The 15,311-nt window shown below is 36.5% G+C and overlaps 1 protein-coding gene across 1 annotated transcript in view; it reads left to right on the top strand.

Annotated features, from left to right (window-relative positions):
- Positions 1 to 962: 962 nt before the first annotated feature.
- LOC107552339 (adenosine deaminase domain-containing protein 1-like) overlaps positions 963 to 15,311 on the top strand; it is a 21,328-nt gene continuing 6,979 nt past the window's right edge. Inside the window, exons 1-8 of the mRNA XM_016234198.1 lie at positions 963 to 993; positions 2,283 to 2,445; positions 2,901 to 3,035; positions 3,121 to 3,288; positions 4,931 to 5,005; positions 5,179 to 5,304; positions 12,967 to 13,090; positions 13,828 to 13,998. Coding sequence (XP_016089684.1) covers positions 2,289 to 2,445; positions 2,901 to 3,035; positions 3,121 to 3,288; positions 4,931 to 5,005; positions 5,179 to 5,304; positions 12,967 to 13,090; positions 13,828 to 13,998 — 956 coding nt within the window. The 5' untranslated portion in view covers positions 963 to 993; positions 2,283 to 2,288. The remainder of the gene's footprint in view (positions 994 to 2,282; positions 2,446 to 2,900; positions 3,036 to 3,120; positions 3,289 to 4,930; positions 5,006 to 5,178; positions 5,305 to 12,966; positions 13,091 to 13,827; positions 13,999 to 15,311) is intronic.

Here is a 15,311-nt window from a genome sequence, read left to right as displayed (position 1 = left end):
ATGGCCTAAAAAAAAAATCTGGGTTTGTTTTGGCAACCGATTACACTGTAGTCCCCTCTGAAGTAGTTCAAAATCTAAGTATGTGGCTCATGCTAAGTTTGTCTCCTCTTCGTTTGATGTCAGCATTGCATTTTTTGTGGTTAATAAAGGTCTTCTATTTTTAGAGCATGAAAAACAGGCCTTTAGCTTTCCTGTTGCACACACACACACACACACACACACACACACACACACACACACACACACACACACACAGACACACAGACACACAGACACACACAGACAGAGTGTTGAGTCATACATATCTCTGGAAAACTCTGTTTTCACTAGTAACTGTTTAAAAACCCCTTTGTTGTCCCTAAACGCTCAACCCGTTTTAATGCTACTTCCTGGAGACCTTCAAGGTCCATCACTTTCACTTTTAATCACAGGTTGTTGTACTGGGGTGCCACTAATGGAAAAAAAGAATTTTGTGGTTGAGCTTTTACAAGAAAATTATTGTGTATAAGAAACTTCTTCCGGCAGTTTCCAGTAGTATCTAACATGTGAAAAAGATCAATCTATTTTTCGAACTGATATGACTTCTAAAATGAGTTTTTATTTCATTTTCATCTGAGGCCACGAGTTCCTCTAACCTTTCACTTACTGCGTAACATGCAATGCAAGTAAAATAGGATGCAAATTAAGTTTAATCTTAACTTTAAAACACATTCCCCCGGTTTCACTGACAAGGCTTAAGTCTAGTCCCAGACTAAAATGTTAGCCTGAGCTGTTTTAACTGAAATAAACTTGCACTGACAGTGCCTTTGTTTTGTCTCCAGACACACACCAGTAATGATATTTTGTAAGGCACGTTTATAAAAATTACTATTTTTTTCTATCTATCTATCTATCTATCTATCTATCTATCTATCTATCTATCTATCTATCTATCTATCTATCAAGTGTGTGTGATTGTGCCTCAGAATCAGTTGTGTTGTGAATAGTTCAGGGGTAAGTGCGCCGGTGTGTGTGTGCATGTGAATTAGCATGTGTTTGCGTTTGTTTGAAGATAAAATGTTAAAATGTAGCGTTTTAGTGCCCAGTTATGAAAAATGAGCATCAATACAAGTTTGTTTTCATTGTATAGTTCAGCTAGATTAGGCGTGCTAGCAGCGTGACTAACGTTAGCGTCTTAATCGGCGCTATTTTACTTAGATTCCTTTTTATTTCGCACTAACCTGTCACATGCCATTACTGTGTTTAACGTTATATGACTTCAGTTTAATGAGTTTGATGGGATTTAAACGTCGTAGAACTGGAGAGTCACGCGCTCTTCTCTTATGTTTAACGTTAATTATGCAGCGCTCTAAAAAACAGCAGCGCCATTGTTAAAACCACCAGGAATTATACAGACCTGCTTGATATTACATCATTTACATGATTTGTGATGTGAATTTTCCAGTAAACACTGCCTGTACATGTTTATTTTTCTTTCTAATAATTGCTATCTAACTTTATTGTGTTGTATTGTTTCTGTCTGTAAAGCTGTTGATGAAGATGATGATGATGAGGGGTTCGTCCCCGAGAGGGTCCAGCATGGCCCACAACCACTGGACAGGCATCTCATCCCATCCACCTTTCTCAGACTTAAGTGACATTAACAACAACAAATGTCTTCCTGGACAATCATTGAGCTCATCTACCAAAATCAGTTGAGCGTTATGGCTTTATGTTTTGTTTTAGTCTACCTTTTTTTCTCTGGACAGACTGACAGTTGCTTTTTTAGGACTACAATTCTGGAAAAAGGCCAATTAAGAGTGTTAAAAATGAATTTCCCTGGACAAATAACTTTTTGTGTTTTAAACTCAACATGAAATTACATTTGAGGCCTATTTTATCTTGCATAATGTGTTGTATTTCTGTAAGAGTGAAGGGTTAGAGGAATTGGTGGCCTCAGACGAAAATGCAAGTAATTTAGGCCATTCGCACTAACCTGTCACATGCCATTACTGTGTTTAACGTTATATGACTTCAGTTTAATGAGTTTGATGGGATTTAAACGTCGTAGAACTGGAGAGTCACGCGCTCTTCTCTTATGTTTAACGTTAATTATGCAGCGCTCTAAAAAACAGCAGCGCCATTGTTAAAACCACCAGGAATTATACAGACCTGCTTGATATTACATCATTTACATGATTTGTGATGTGAATTTTCCAGTAAACACTGCCTGTACATGTTTATTTTTCTTTCTAATAATTGCTATCTAACTTTATTGTGTTGTATTGTTTCTGTCTGTAAAGCTGTTGATGAAGATGATGATGAGGGGTTCGTCCTCGAGAGGGTCCAGCATGGCCCACAACCACTGGACAGGCATCTCATCCCATCCACCTTTCTCAGACTTAAGTGACATTAACAACAACAAATGTCTTCCTGGACAATCATTGAGCTCATCTACCAAAATCAGTTGAGCGTTATGGCTTTATGTTTTGTTTTAGTCTACCTTTTTTTCTCTGGACAGACTGACAGTTGCTTTTTTAGGACTACAATTCTGGAAAAAGGCCAATTAAGAGTGTTAAAAATGAATTTCCCTGGACAAATAACTTTTTGTGTTTTAAACTCAACATGAAATTACATTTGAGGCCTATTTTATCTTGCATAATGTGTTGTATTTCTGTAAGAGTGAAGGGTTAGAGGAATTGGTGGCCTCAGACGAAAATGCAAGTAATTTAGGCCAAGACATGTTTTTATTTGGAAAACTGCACACCAATGAATCAAATACATCAGGAACATGCACTAAGATGCATTTGTTGTTTAGACTTAGTGATGTTGTTATCAGCGTCAGAATGTATTTACAGTCACTCATGGATTAAATCATGTTATCTAAATAACGTTCACTGCCACTTTTGTCTCCTTTGCAGATTCCAAACCGAAAACCCTTCCCCGTGAACATATTGACAGATATAAGCGAGGAGATACGCACCCAGTGTCGGCGTTGTACCAGCTTTCTCAGGTTCTGCAGTTTCAACTGGATATGAAAGAGACCGTTACCACCGGTAAGTGATAGCCCTCCTGATTTTAAGTAATGCATTGTCCAGTTCATTCGTGCATTCAACATTTGTTTCCTTTGTGTCTGAGCAGCAGGAATAACGGGGTTTTACTTTGCGTTCTGTGCTGTGATTGATGGAGTCCAGTATAAGACGGGAATGGGCATCACAAAGAAAGAAGCCAGGGCCAAAGCAGCTGGACTGGCCCTTGAAGAGCTCATTGCAAGTCTAGAAAATGATGGGATTCCTTCAGATGTTTCTGGTAATGATCAAAAGATGATTTTGGACCTCTTACTACCAGCTAGAAAACAGAAATTCATATTATTCTGATTGAACTGATTAAATTTGAGCACGGTGCAAGTCAGATAAAAGCTTCTGCCAAATTCAGAAATGCATGGTATATTATTCATAAAGAATCACGATTGAATGAATGAATAAATAAATATATATATATATATATATATATATATATGCACACACACACACATTTATATTTAGTCACTCATATATATATATATATATATATATGGATGCTACTTTGGGGTTGGTAAAAAAATAAATAAAAATAATTTATTCAACAAGCCTATATTAAATTCAACAAAAGTAAAATAGTAAATACTTGTACATGGTTATCAGATTTACATGTAAAATAAAGATGAACTTTTCATTCATCAGTTAATCCTGAACAAAAAAAGTGTCACTGTTTCCTCAAAAACATGAAGCAGCACAACTGTTTTCAACATTGATAATCAGAAATGTTTTTGAGCAGCAAATCAGCATATTAGAATGATTTCTGAAGGATCATGTGACACTGAAGACTGGAGTAATGATGCTGAAAATTCGGCTTTGATTACAGCAACAAATGACATATTAAGATATATTGTAATAGAAAAAATTTAAAGTCAATTTGAGTCAATCATCAATTTACAGTTATTTTAAATTGTAATAATATTTCACAATATTACTGTTTTTACTGTATTTTTGATCAAATAAATGCAGACTTGATGAGCAGAAGATGCTTCTTTCAAAAACATAAAAAAAAATCATATCTTATTTATATAAAAATCTATATATTTTTTTATATATCAAATGTATTTTTAACGTAATTTTGACCATTATCAATTGTCAATGATTAGATATTTATATTGTTTTTAATAAAACATAAGGTGAAACACCTGACTTCAGCTATGTGGTTGAACTCTAGATTGCTACTATATTGTTTATTCATTAATGGTCTGTTTTGTAAGCTTTCTTGCAAAAAAATTGTAAGATATCGTGTGACCTTCTGGTTGACACTTTCCATAGAATCAATGCAAGCAGTTAGTCAGCCGTTCCATTTTTAGTGTAACTATGCAAACTTCGAAATTCAATGTGAAAGTTTCCCCAGATGAAAGAGAACATCCTCGTTGTTCTCCCTCCCATCGAAACAGACCCACAGTCACTCACTGAAACAGTGGTGAAGCTTTTTCCTGTTTGAGGTGGGGGTGCAGCATTTGTTTTTAATGCAAAAAAAACAACACCACATTCACACATTGGGGTGGTGCTGCAATCTTATTTATTGCATTGCATCTTTTTAGTCTTTTTCTATTGCAATTGCATAAAGCCAGCAAACATTTTATTACTTGTATTTTATATTTTACTTGTTGATTTGAACAAACCCTTAACCCTAATATTTAAACCTTGGGTGCAAAACGTTTGAGTGCATAAGTCCTGCACCGTTTGATCTTGATTGGACTTGTGCCAATGGAATCATCTACTGTATCAATACCATCCTGTAAACTGCAGATAATACAGTAAAACGGTTTCGAATATCTTAGCAAATGCCCATGCATTGCTTTGAACCACAAAGCTGCAAGTCTTACTCACATTCACTTTACATTTGTATGTGCTTTTGTTTTTTTCAGCGGGACCTCCTCCTCTGCCAGTAAGAGAGAAGGACTCAACAATCCCAGAAGTCTATTCTGGAAGAGCTGTAATTGGTAAATTAGTTTTTCAAGTCTGGATGTGTTTAATAGCCCAATTAAGAACAACTATATTCAAAGCGCAAATATTTTAGCCATAATAAACTCTGACGTCAGAGCAACTAATAATGTCGGATTTGGAAATATCTGCGAACGTGACTAACGATTTCATTCTGGTTGGTTTAACGCAGAAAGAAAGAATCCCATTAAGGATCAGGTACCCAATGTGGTGATGGAGATGTTCACCAAGCTAATGGACAGTTACCCAGAATTCTCTGGCTGTGGCGGAACAGTGGCTGCATTTGTCATGCTGTCTCGTAAGTCAGACGTACAGGATGTCAGACCACAGTTTTTCACTGTGGTATTAGTATTCATAAGTCATGTGACATTTAAGTTGTTCTTTGTCACCTAATAATCTATCCTGCACAGAATCTGCATCGTCAGAGCTTTCGGGTGAACCTAAAAAAATAGGTCAACAGCATATTTAAGCTCATATTGTCTCCAAAATCAAAATAAATGTTTAAAGCCTAGCCTATTAAAGCCTATTAACCTATTATACTTCTTGGATTTTTTCACAATAAAAAAAAAAGTACTTTTTAAAATTATTTATTCAACATGGTAGTATTATTTGTTGTTCTACCCTTAATTTATGCTGATTTATTATAGTAATTTTATTTTTATTTTTTTAAATATTAATACAGTGATAAGAATCCCCTTTGAGAAGACTTTGAGAAAAATCTTTAGCAAAGCATACATTATTTAGTTTATGTAAATTTGAATACTTAAAAAAAACACGTTGCAACAAAAAAGTAATTGATTTCTTTTCATTGTTCCTTACTTATCCTTACTTTAAAGGAAAATGTGACACAGGCATGTTGTTATAATCTTTATTTTTCATGAGATTCCTCTCTACAACAATGGCAACATCAAACACTTAAGGTGCAAAATATTGTGCATACACCGCATGCATAATTATTAGGCACGTTGATATTCTGATATTTTTTTCCAAGCACATTTTACCAATTCCAAACCACATCAGTCTTAATAACTACTATTAATTTTGTATTTAATCATTTAATAAGTGATATATAATTGTCCATGAAGGCTGGAAGTGAAAAACTCCTTATATTCAGGTGTGCAGAATTATTATTAGGCATGTTTTCTTTTACAGATAAAATGAGCCAAAAAAGAGGTTTATCTCAGAATGAAAAGTCAAAAATTATTAAATCTCCATGAGAAATATTCAAAACTAATGCAATACAGAAATTGCAAAGTTAAGACATGACCATTGGACAGCGATGTCACCGGTGGTTTCCAAACTGTTGCTTTCTCCATGCCCCTTGTTTTTGCTATAGCACTAATTGACTTCCTCTGTTCTTTTAGCATCCAAATTGCTTGCTTTTCTTTCAAAGTCAGCTCCCTCGTCTTCATCCTGGTTTCTGTGTGTCATCATTGAATGCAAGACTTAGAATACAGAAGCAGTGGATATAACTGATATGACACATTTCCTGATTTTAATATCTGAACAATTAATGCAACACAGGACACAGCTGATCACTTAGAAAGACCTGTGAGGCAACTGTTCCAGTACTTATGCTCCCATCAGATAGGGGGATGAAACTCTAAAAGTGCTGATCTTCTTAGATGGTAAACTGCAAACAGAGCAATTTTGTCTTTGCTGTTTCAATACTTATGGAGAGCACAGTGTATATATATATATATATATATATGCATACATACAGTGCACAGCATAAATGAGTACACCCTCTCTAAAACTTAACAAATTCAGCAATTACTCTTTACTTAGAAGACATGTTAGGGTTCTTTGGAGATGTAATGTTCCAACAAGCCTGCTTGATCAATTACCAAAGAAGAATGCCAAAATTATTCAGCAAAATAAGATTTTCTTATCAAAGTGATAAAATTTTGTGTTGCAAAAATGAGTACACCCTCCTGAAAGTTACTAAAAAAAAATGTGTATAGGTTTAAGGCTATTTTTGATCAACAGGTAAGTATATTGAACCAAAACCTTTAAAGACAAGTAATTTCCTGACAATTAAAAGTGTTATATAGCCCACTGAATCATACTCGGATTAAATGCTGACAACAATGAAATCACTTGAGAGATAACTGCCAGGTGTGACACTTTATCTCACAGAGTATGACGCAGCCTGCAGAAGTGACATGCATGGTTGTTGTCACCACTAGAATTACCTACTGTAGCCAAAGCAAAATAAACTAATTTAACCTCTTCCAGGGCCCATATTTACAAAATAGAGACTTCTGGGAATCCATACTCTGGTCTCAAGAGACCGAGTCAATCATTTCGGATTCAAAAGCTTCCAAAATGTTCTGGTGTTGCTAGAGAAGGAGTACAGTGAGAAGTGCCTGGTTCCCACAGTGACGTTCAGTGGTAGTAAAGCTTTTATATAGGGATGTATGAGTGCTGAAGGTGTGAGGGAGTTGTACTTTATCAACGCTGTCATGAATTCACACACCACTGTGTGATGTAATACAAAAACTTGAAACAGAAGATGCTACCCTCCCCTCATTCCCTACATTATTGGGCATTTTTTCAGCATGACAATGAATATATTCATTCTCCCAAGGTGAAAATTCTTCAGTGGACATGTATTTCACTCAATCTTAACGCTCTTGAGCAGCTGTGGGGGATTCTGTAGAGACGAGCTGAGAAAAAAACACTCCCCATTAAAGACCAGAGCATTTAAGGAGGTCGTCCTCCAGGAGTTAAACAGCACAGATGTGAAAATTTGTCATGAACTTGTACACTCAGTGCCAAGAAGTGTCAGAGCAGTATACTTTAAGTTCTGGAGGACATACTAAGTACTAGAATATTATAAATTTTCTGAATGAAATCTAGGGTGTACTCATTTCTGCAATCCTTAATTTAAACAAAATTGGCTAATTTACTTATTTTACAGAAAATATTGGCATATATTTTGTTGTTTTTATTAAGTATATGTATAATAATTTTAAATTTGGCCATCTTTCCATGAATTATATTAATTATATTAGTGATCATTAAGAAAATACATATTTTATATTTATTCAGAGGGGGTGTACTCATTTATGCTGTGCACTGTGCACTATATATATATTAGGGGTGTAACGGTACAAGTATTCGTACCGTACGGTTCACAGGGCAAATTCCAAATGGAAGTGATCACCCCTATGCCTTTGAAGGGCAGAGCCCTAGGGGTGGGGACTTTGGAGTGAGCGGGCACGTGCGTGCCATTATGTAGTCGTTTTGGAATACACTTGGCAAAGGGAGCGACGCAATTTCCTCATTATCTTTAGCTGGGATGTTCCCGTGACAACTCCGCATGGTGTCTGTCAGCTGATTCACTGACGTACACCGGCATTAAAAAAATATACATTTTATATTTTTAAAAGTTTTATATACAGGTGCATCTCAATAAATTAGAATGTCGTGGAAAAGTTCATTTATTTCAGTAATTGAAGCTGAAGATAATGGCTGTGTCGGAAAGCTCTAAAATGCTGCCTTCAAAGGCAGCATTCCAAGGCAGGAAGGCATCAAGGCACGTCCAAATCCAAATTCTGCTTTACTTCCTGTCTCCGGAGGTACCTTCTTCTGATCTAATTTTGAAGGCAGCATAGATGTATCCTTCGCTGCCTTTGATATCCCACAATCTTGTGCATTCCATTCAGTGACGGTTGAGCTAAAAAATTAAAATGACATCTGAAAGTTGCGTTTGGTGGTCAGTTTGTGTGTAAATGTAAATTTCTGACTAACTTTTTGCACTTTTGATGTTATTTCTAGCGAGAAATTAGTATTATAGTAATTAAATATTCGTATAGTTATCACCAAAACTCATTCTATTTTGTTGTAGATCATTAAACCGTTACGCTGCCTCAGAAGCCTGTCCGAAATCAGTTTCATGAGGTGCCTTCATGCAAAAACGCTGCCTGCAAATTCATTTCCTCACATGGCAGGGAGGCAGCAAGTCAGCTGCCTAAGTTTTCGTATATATATATATATATATATATATATATATATTAGGGGTGTAACGGTACAAGTATTCATACCGTACAGTTCACGGGGCAAAATCTTATGTCTTTCTCAGTATTTTGTCTTGTACACATATCTAAACATCCTTAAATCAAGATACATTTACTTGAGATGTAAAATGAGGATGTGAAGTTCTGTTTTCTGAAACATTAAACAGAATTAAGTCTGTTAGTGCTTAAAATAAGAACAAATTGGGAAATGACAGCTTGTTTTCCCTTTGAATTAAATGTATTTTTTTTTGTCAATTAGCAGATATTTGTTCTTGTTTTAATTGACTCTTCTGTCATTTTGCTTCTTAAGTAAATATTTCTTGATTTAGAATCTTTAGACATTTATTTTGCACTGGAAAACAAGACAAAAATACAGAGTAAGAGCATCACTTGCAGTTTGTGCACTTTCAGCTCATTAAGAAAACATAATAACATATTGCATTCCAATCAATTTATTTCTTACAATTTTTTTTTTTTTTTTTTGCTTGGTCTAATAAAGTCTTAAAGGGGTCATATGATGTTGCTAAAAAGAACATTATTTTGTGTATTTGGTGTAATGAAATGTGTTTATAAGGTTTAAAGTTCAAAAAACACATTATTTTCCACATACTGTACATTATTGTTTCTCCTCTATGCCCCGCCTTTCTGAAACGCGTTGATTTTTACAAAGCTCATCGGTCTGAAAAGCGAGGTGTGCTCTGATTGGCCAGTTATCCAGTGCTTTGTGATTGGCCGAATACATCAAGTGTGTGACGGAAATGTTACGCCCCTTACCATACTGTGATGCCCTGTCCCGGAGCGATGATTCAAAAACATTAAAACTTATTATAAATGAGGCATTTGTTGCATCCAGTGGGGACATAATTACGGATTATAATGACTTGGGGGCCGTTCACATTTCGCGCCTAAAAACGCGTGGAAAATGCTAGGTGTGCCGCTTTCTGCTTTTTTCCAAAGCGTTCGGGCGCTTGCGCTCCGGAGGCGTCTGCCGTTGCTAAGCGACCATGGCCTGCGCTCTCCATGAAGACGCAGAAGTTTCAGCAAAGGATAAATGGATTTGCAGCACTAAAAATCGCTTGCAGTAGCTCTGCTACTAAATTTATTTAAAAATGGCTATCCCTGTACAGTTATGATCAGCTGTTCCTTCATCTTGGCTGAGCTTTCAATGTTGTTACGGAAAGGATGAAGCTGATTGGTTGGTTCTTGTCACATGACCCGCGGTGCGCTTGCGGCATTCTGAAAAGTTGAAATGTTTTTATCTCCATATGGCCACGTTGTGCCTGCGGCGCGTCTACATTTGAAATAACGAACTTGAGCGCGCAAAAGATGTGATATGTGAACGGCCCCTTATACGGTCTTTTTACGTGTTGGTTGCATCGCGCCGCGTAAACATAAAACCATGTCTGCATTTGTGATCGAAGAAATGACAAACAAGCTCTACTCTACACTGCTCAAAACTCGCGTTTGAATCGTCAGTGGCAAATCCTTTAAATATGAAAACGTACTTGTGAGTCTGTGAGTCAGAACAACCGGCATTGTAGTCTACTCTACCAGGATCAGGAAACAGTCCTCCATAAAATGTGCTGCACACATCTGAATATTTGGGTTGAAGTGTTCTGGAACAGTGTTGTAAATACAACTTAACCACTGATTTCTAGTCGTGTCCTCTTTTGGAAGGCCAAACAAAGTAGTTTCGCTTTCACAACGAAACACACGGTGGGCTAGAGTGAGCGGTGGCGAGTGGGCTTGAGAACGGTGCAGCTAGCGGATTCGACGAAGGATCGTCTGGTGGGCTTGCGGCAACAACATGTGACGACTCCGGGCTGGACTCCGCTTCGTCCACGGTGAAAGCCGGTCTGGCGATCCACAGAGCGAAGTTGATGTATTTCCTCAGCAACCAGCACGGATCAGCTCCAGGCATGACGAAGCAGATATCGTCCTCTTTTGGAAGGCCAAACAAAGCAGTTTCGCTTTCTCAATGAAACACACAGCGCCTTCACGACATGGCGGCAGCAACAATACTACGGCGAGAATAAAAGTTACGCCTTCTTTCTTTGCGTGAACATTTGGGCAGCATTATGCAAATCTTCCCACATCGTGACGTAGACATGTGGGGGCGTGTTAGAACGAGCCGTTTTAGGTAGGCATGGCTGACTCTTAACTTTTATAAAGAATATCTCTTTGGATTTGAGACTTTAGTCTTTGCAACTTCAGGGATCTTATCTATGCACAATCAGCTTGTAACACTCCAAAGAGAAAGGAAAAATTGAAATCGCATCATATGACCCCTTTAATTTTACCTTCATAAAACCTGCAGAAACTTTTAAGTATAACTGTTAGATTGAATTCATTCCAGTGATTAGTCCGTGCAAATCTTTGCTTGTCACACTAATCCTTATCCAGTAATCATAAATAAATGAAAAAGCCATGGATTTTCATTGGTCAAAAGGTGTGGGAACCCTGCATGACAGGATGTGTAGAGAATTCAGACAGTGATAAATTAAGATATGTCGGGCATGAGGAGGTCATTGGGACAGACGGCAGCATGACCAGAGCAAGTGTGTGTGAAGAATGATCTTGTCTCGTTCACACTCAACCACTTCCCACAAGACGTTTTGGAAAATAATACTTCCTGCAGAGCATTATGGGAACTTTTGACTGTAATAGAGACTTCTATTGTTCATATGCAATGTGATAAACAAATGTCACCTGTTTCTTGTTTTTGTAATATCATGGGGGCACTTAGTTATGACAGTAGGTTGGAATTTCCACAGTGAAACTATTAGTATAGACAGTGAGTCATTAAATAATGTTACACCAAATAAAGAAATATGCCCCAATAGGAAGTCATTATATGATTTCCTTTGAGCCTTTCGTAATTTTTCTTTCGTCAATTCTGAAGCTAAACCAGATAAACTAAAACACAGGAAATGTTGGAAGTTGGAGGATTCTTAGTGATGTAGGTAACATCCACAGGATGTTTAGATGTGCACACTGCTGTGTAATTTTAGACAAACTAAATGGCCAAGGAAGGTAATGAGAGGTCTTAGCCTGGTTGGAAAGCTTGTTTTTGGAAACATTTACAGTAAAAGGAAGGGAATTGGGAGACTTTCCCAAGTGGCGGTTAGAATCCTTGTGTTTGTTGATGAGTTTGTTTGAAAGTGGTCAGATGAAGAAAACACATATTAGGCCTTAGCAAAACATTTTCCTGCATTTTTTAGTTTTCAACTGGGCTCTTTTTGGCACTTTTATTTAAAAAAAATAAAAATAAAAAAATGGACTTTATGCTGAAATTCAGCATTGCCATCACAGGAATAGAAGACAGGTTTTTAAATTGTAATATTCCACAATATTACTCTTTTACTGTATTTGTTTTATCAAATAAATGAAGCTTTGGTGTTGAAGAAAACAGTCACATGTTAGGCCTTTGCAAAAATATATATTTTTCAAGTTTAAAGTAGATTCTATTGTTGCTTATAACTCTTACCAAAAGAGTGCCACCACCACAGGAAATAAATTACATTTTAAAATAGATATTTAAATAGAAAACAGTTATTTTGAATTATAAAGATATTTTGCAATACTATCAAAAACAGTAAATGAAGCATTAGTGATAGATAAAACGATCACAATATTTGAGTTTTTTGTCAAGCATTGTCATTTACTTGACATTCTTCTCAATACTTATTTTAGAGTGGACTTTTGGCATTTGTAATATTTTCTTGTTGCCAAGAAAATGCATGACTTTATACTGATGTGAGTGTTTGAAATCTCTTGGTATCCCTTAACAAATTATTAAACTTTGGTGTATGAGGCACAACACAAAATTTCCAAGCACAACTTGCTGATGGACTTTATGTACTGTATGTACAGTAAGTTCATTGGCTAGTGTTTACTCATTTTATCCTAATCCATAGTGCTCTGTGTTTGGTCTGCAGCTGCTGGATGTGAGGTTGTTGCTCTTGGCACAGGCAGTTCTAATACCAAATCCAGTCCTGCACCCACAGGAAGAATCCTGCATGACTCGCATGCAGTAGTAACTGCGAGGAGATCATTAATGAGGTAAGTTGGATTTTTAGTTGCAGCTGGTCATCATATTCATGAATGTGTGCTGATGGCCAGTTCAGAGAAGATCTTGAGTCTTTTTAAAAAGTCTTTTGCCACTGTGGTTTGCTCTTTGTTAACACTGCCATCAAAGGTTTGGACACACTTGACTGAATTTGGGTTTCTCATGATCTAAAAACCGTTTGATCTAAAGGCTTTTTTCTTAGATTCTTGAAATGAAATGAAATGAAACAGTGTATGGAAAAAGCATTTCTTGAAAGTAGATGTGTTGGACCGGCTGGTGAAGGACCAACATACACATCTCAGATGTATTTTTTTTTAAAGAAATGAACACTTTTATTCAGCCACGATGCAGTAAAATGATCAAAAGTGACATTAAGGACTTTTATGTTGTTGCAAAAGATTTCCATTTCAAATAAATGCAGTTCATTTGAACTTTCTATTAATCAAAGAATCAAAAAATGTATCACGTTTTCTAAAGAAATGTTTCAACATGGATAATAATACGAAATGTTTCCTGAGCAGCAAATCAGCATATTAGAATGATTTCTGAAGGATCATGTGACACTGAAGACTGGAGTAATGATGCTGAAAATTCAACTTTGATCACAGGAATAAATTACATTTGAACATATTCACATAGAAAACCATTATTTTAAATTGTAATAATATTTCACAATATTATTCACAATTATTATTGAGTGGAATTTAAATGTGTTTTGAATGTGCCGTAGGTTTCTGTACAGGAACCTGTTGCTGTTCTTCAGTAAGAATAGTGCTCTGGAGGAAAAGTCAGTCTTTCAGCAGGACCAGACCACGAAACTCCTCAGCCTCAAAAATCACTTCACTTTACACCTCTACCTGAGCCAACTGCCCAAAGGAGCAGCGCAGATACCGTCTCAACTGTACGTACATTCACAAACAGAGGTTATTTACATCAAATTTAGCAACATATCTGATACATCAAGATAAAATTCTGATTGTAATGTAAATCAATGAGATCTTTATAACTGTATAGCAGATACTTGCATAAAATTATATAAATATCAGTTTTCACTCTACATCTCCAATAATGTCTTAGTAGGATGATATTTACAGTTGAGGTCAAGCGTTTACATCCCCTTTTAAGAATCTGCAAAATGTTAATTATTTTACCAAAATAAGAGGGATCATACAAAATGCATGCTATTTTTTATTTAGTACTGACCTGAATAAGACATTTCTCATAAAAGATGTTTACATATAGTCCACAAGAGAAAATAATAGTTGAATTTATAAAAATGACCCCGTTCTAAAGTTTACATCCCCTTGATTCTTAATACTGTGTTGTTACCTGAATGATCCACTGCTGTGTTTTTTTGTTTAGTGTTTAGTCCCTTGTTTGTCCTGAACAGTTAAACTGCCTGCTGTTCTTCAGAAAAATCCTTCAGGTCCCATAAATTCTTTGGTTTTCCAGCATTTTTGTGTATTTGAACCCTTTCCAACAATGACTGTATGATTTTGAGGTCCATCTTTTCACACTGAGGACAACTGAGGGACTCATATGCAACTATTACAGAAGGTTCAAACGCTCACTGATGCTCCAAAAGGAAAAACCATGCATTAAGAGCCGGGGAAATTAAAGACGACTTTGAAACCTCAACTAGGAGTCACGCAATACCAAATCTATCAAAACTTCTAGAAAACCTTCATTTTTTGGCCTCCGGTTCTTTTCAATGTACTGTGGCTTATTTCTTTATTGTTTATTCGCGACTATGCAAACTTGCGCTGTGCTTGGTATATATGTAAATGAGATGTTGCGTCTGTGTTCTTTAATTTGCGCATTGTTAGTAAGTCACCCGCAGAAATTTCCTCTCCCATCGGCGCTGTTTTGGAATTGCGCTCTCATGCTAATTTGCCCCGTTTAGTAAAACTGACCCTTTGTCTTTTGGCAAACATGTAACTATCATCTGTAGCCTCTGAAGGGCAGTACTAAATAAAAAAATATGATATGCAAAATAAGAAAAAATGTATACATCTCTATTCTGTTCAAAAGTTTTCTGTTCAGGCTCTTAATGCATGGTTTTCCTTCTGGAGCATCAGTGAGCGTTTGAACCTTCGGTAATAGTTGCATACGAGTCCCTCAGTTGTCCTCAGTGTGAAAAGATGGATCTCTGGAGGGCTAGAGTGAGCAGAGGCGGCAGATTCGTCGAAGGAGCATCCGGCAGGCTTGCGGCAA

This window comes from Sinocyclocheilus grahami, unplaced genomic scaffold (assembly GCF_001515645.1).
Source record: "Sinocyclocheilus grahami isolate Dianchi unplaced genomic scaffold, SAMN03320097.WGS_v1.1 scaffold447.1, whole genome shotgun sequence".
Classification (NCBI taxonomy): Eukaryota; Metazoa; Chordata; class Actinopteri; order Cypriniformes; family Cyprinidae; genus Sinocyclocheilus; species Sinocyclocheilus grahami.
Note: the sequence above shows the minus strand (reverse complement) of the source record. Positions and strands in the feature narration are given on the sequence as shown.